The sequence below is a fragment of the Diaphorina citri genome, unplaced genomic scaffold, assembly GCF_000475195.1.
Source record: "Diaphorina citri unplaced genomic scaffold, Diaci psyllid genome assembly version 1.1 scaffold6081, whole genome shotgun sequence".
NCBI lineage: Eukaryota > Metazoa > Arthropoda > Insecta > Hemiptera > Psyllidae > Diaphorina > Diaphorina citri.
The window spans coordinates 19,695-22,129 of NW_007383457.1; the positions used below are offsets into that span (position 1 = coordinate 19,695).

General features: G+C 38.8%; 1 protein-coding gene across 1 annotated transcript in view; it reads right to left on the reverse strand.

Moving 5' to 3' along the window:
• Nucleotides 1–1,368, reverse strand: part of LOC103521844 (interleukin enhancer-binding factor 2 homolog) — a gene marked incomplete at its 3' end in the record, with an annotated part of 20,980 nt that extends 19,612 nt beyond the window's left edge. Inside the window, 3 exon segments of the mRNA XM_017448901.2 lie at nt 1–38; nt 412–733; nt 1,180–1,368. Of these exon segments, the coding sequence (XP_017304390.1) occupies nt 1–38; nt 412–726 (353 nt within the window).
• Nucleotides 1,369–2,435: the final 1,067 nt, after the last annotated feature.

The following is a 2,435-nucleotide window of genomic DNA, read 5'->3' on the forward strand; positions in this document are numbered from 1 at the left end:
CCTTTCTTGAATGACCCCACAGCCCTGGTCTCGTCAATCTAGAGGGAAAATTGATAATAATTTCAAGAAATTAAAGAGAAGTATTCAAGAGATTAAAAATAAGTAAATTACACAGTATATTTTTTTCCAAGGGAAGCTATGTGATAGTGATAGACCTTTCAACATAGGAGGTGACATTGGTATTGTTTCTTTAATAATACCTACTTTCCAATGGCTTCCTAGGCCCCCTCCCTCTGAAAGAGAAGGGTAGATCTCCAAATTTGACAGGGCCCACCTTAAGGGTCCATGTGGGGCCTCATGCCACAGGGGGCTATAATAGGGGTGGGATATACATCAGTGCTTCCTACAAATAATTGTAAGGAATTGCAAATTTATTTATGTTGGTTCTAAATATGTGTTTTGGAAACTTACATCAATCTCTGGATCACCAGACGAGACAATCAGTTTGTCAAACACAGCCTGCACTTTTTGCACAAAGCCCTGGATCAGTGCAAGGTCCTGTTCGGAAGGTGTCAACTCTTCGTTTCTCTTGAGTAAAATTTGTTCGTACAGTTCTTCGTCAGGCCGTGGAGCAACTCTTGGGAAAGCATTTTCACATAGGACATAGTCAAATGGATGTCTCATGTGAGGAACATACTTGGGGAATCTTCTGATTTGCGGAGGGATACCTCCTCGCATTGGTCCACCTCTCCCTCTTGCACCACCTCTGATTCCTCCACGTGCCATTGAAATTCTGGAATGGATTGTAAATGAAATAGGTAATTATTCAGAAGCCATGGCAATGAAAAAGAAAGCTCCTTTTTGTGTTTAACCTAACCCTTTAAGAACACTGGTCACTGCTCATTTGTGACAATTTTATTCTGGTTGGTGATAAGATCACAGGTGTATACCTACCTACACCTGGGGAGTGCCTCTCCCTCTTGCACCACCTCTGATTCCTCCACGTGCCATTGAAATTCTGGAATGGATTGTAAATGAAATGGAATGGAATGGATTGTAAATGAAATGGGTAATTATTCAGAAGCCATGGCAATGAAAAAGAAATCTCCTTTTTGTGTTTAACCTAACCCTATAAGAACACTGGTCACTGCTCATTTGTGACAATTTTATTCTGGTTGGTGATAAGATCACAGGTGTATACCTACCTACACCTGGGGAGTCAAAGGGGATTATACTTACAGGACTTAGCGGTACGGAGATTCCTTTTGTAAACTTGCAGGTACCTACGATAAGTTCACAGTCTGAGAAAGGTTGTGGTGAGAATGGTTACCAAGTCAGATTATTGCCAGAAATTTACAAAACCGGCGAAAAAAGTCCAAAATTTCCAGAATCAACAAAAGTTTGTAAAATCCGCTCCTCAAAAATCTCAAAATCAAAACAAATCATCGATTCCAAAGAGGTAAAAAGAAAGTTCAGAAAAGGCGGCTCTAGAATCAAACCTGACTTCTCTTTAAAACTAAGAAGGCATAGTAAATAAGATGTACAAGATAGGAACAAGGAACCTATTTCATGGTCTTTTAAGTCTAAAACACTATGAAATCATTTATTTTGATTTATGTAGTAGGTAATTCGTTGGTGATAAGATCACAGGTGTATACCTACACCTGGGGAGTCAAGAGGGATTATACTTACAGGACTTAGCGGTACGGAGATTCCTTTTGTAAACTTGCAGGTACGATAAGTTCACAGTCTGAGAAAGGTTGTGGTGAGAATATTACCAAGTCAAAGTCAGATTATTGCCAGAAATCAGAAATTTACAAAACCGGCGAAAAAAAAAAGTCCAAAATTTCCAGAATCAAAAAAATTTGTAAAATCCGCTCCTCAAAAATCTCAAAATCAAAACAAATCATCGATTCCAAAGAGGTAAAAAGAAAGTTCAGAAAAGGCTAGATTATTGCCAGAAATTTACAAAACCGGCGAAAAAAAATCCAAAATTTCCAGAATCAACAAAAATTTGTAAAATCCGCTCCTCAAAAATCTCAAAATCAAAACAAATCATCGATTCCAAAGAGGTAAAAAGAAAGTTCAGAAAAGGCGGCTCAAAGATGGGTGTACACGCGGTTTTCTCAGGCGCGGTATTTAACGCGCATGGTGTATTCTCTAAATCACGCAAAATTATTGCATCCGAGTGTTTTGCACACAGATGAGGCATTTTGAATATGGATTTAATTTTTTGGGTATACAGGAAGCGAGATTTCAGGAAATACACCTCCTTAAAAAGTGAACGTCCTTGTCGTGAAATGAATGGGCCCCAGCCCGTTCACATCAAGAGCCGCAGTCCGCTCTTCTTAAATTAGGAAGACCCTGCTTCAAGCAAAACTCGACCTTATGATCATGTAAAATCAACGAATTTAAAAGGTAAGAACTGTAAAGAATCGCGTATCACAAAGCAGATGATTTCAAATCAGATGTTTTGAATGTTCATTCCTCTTTGT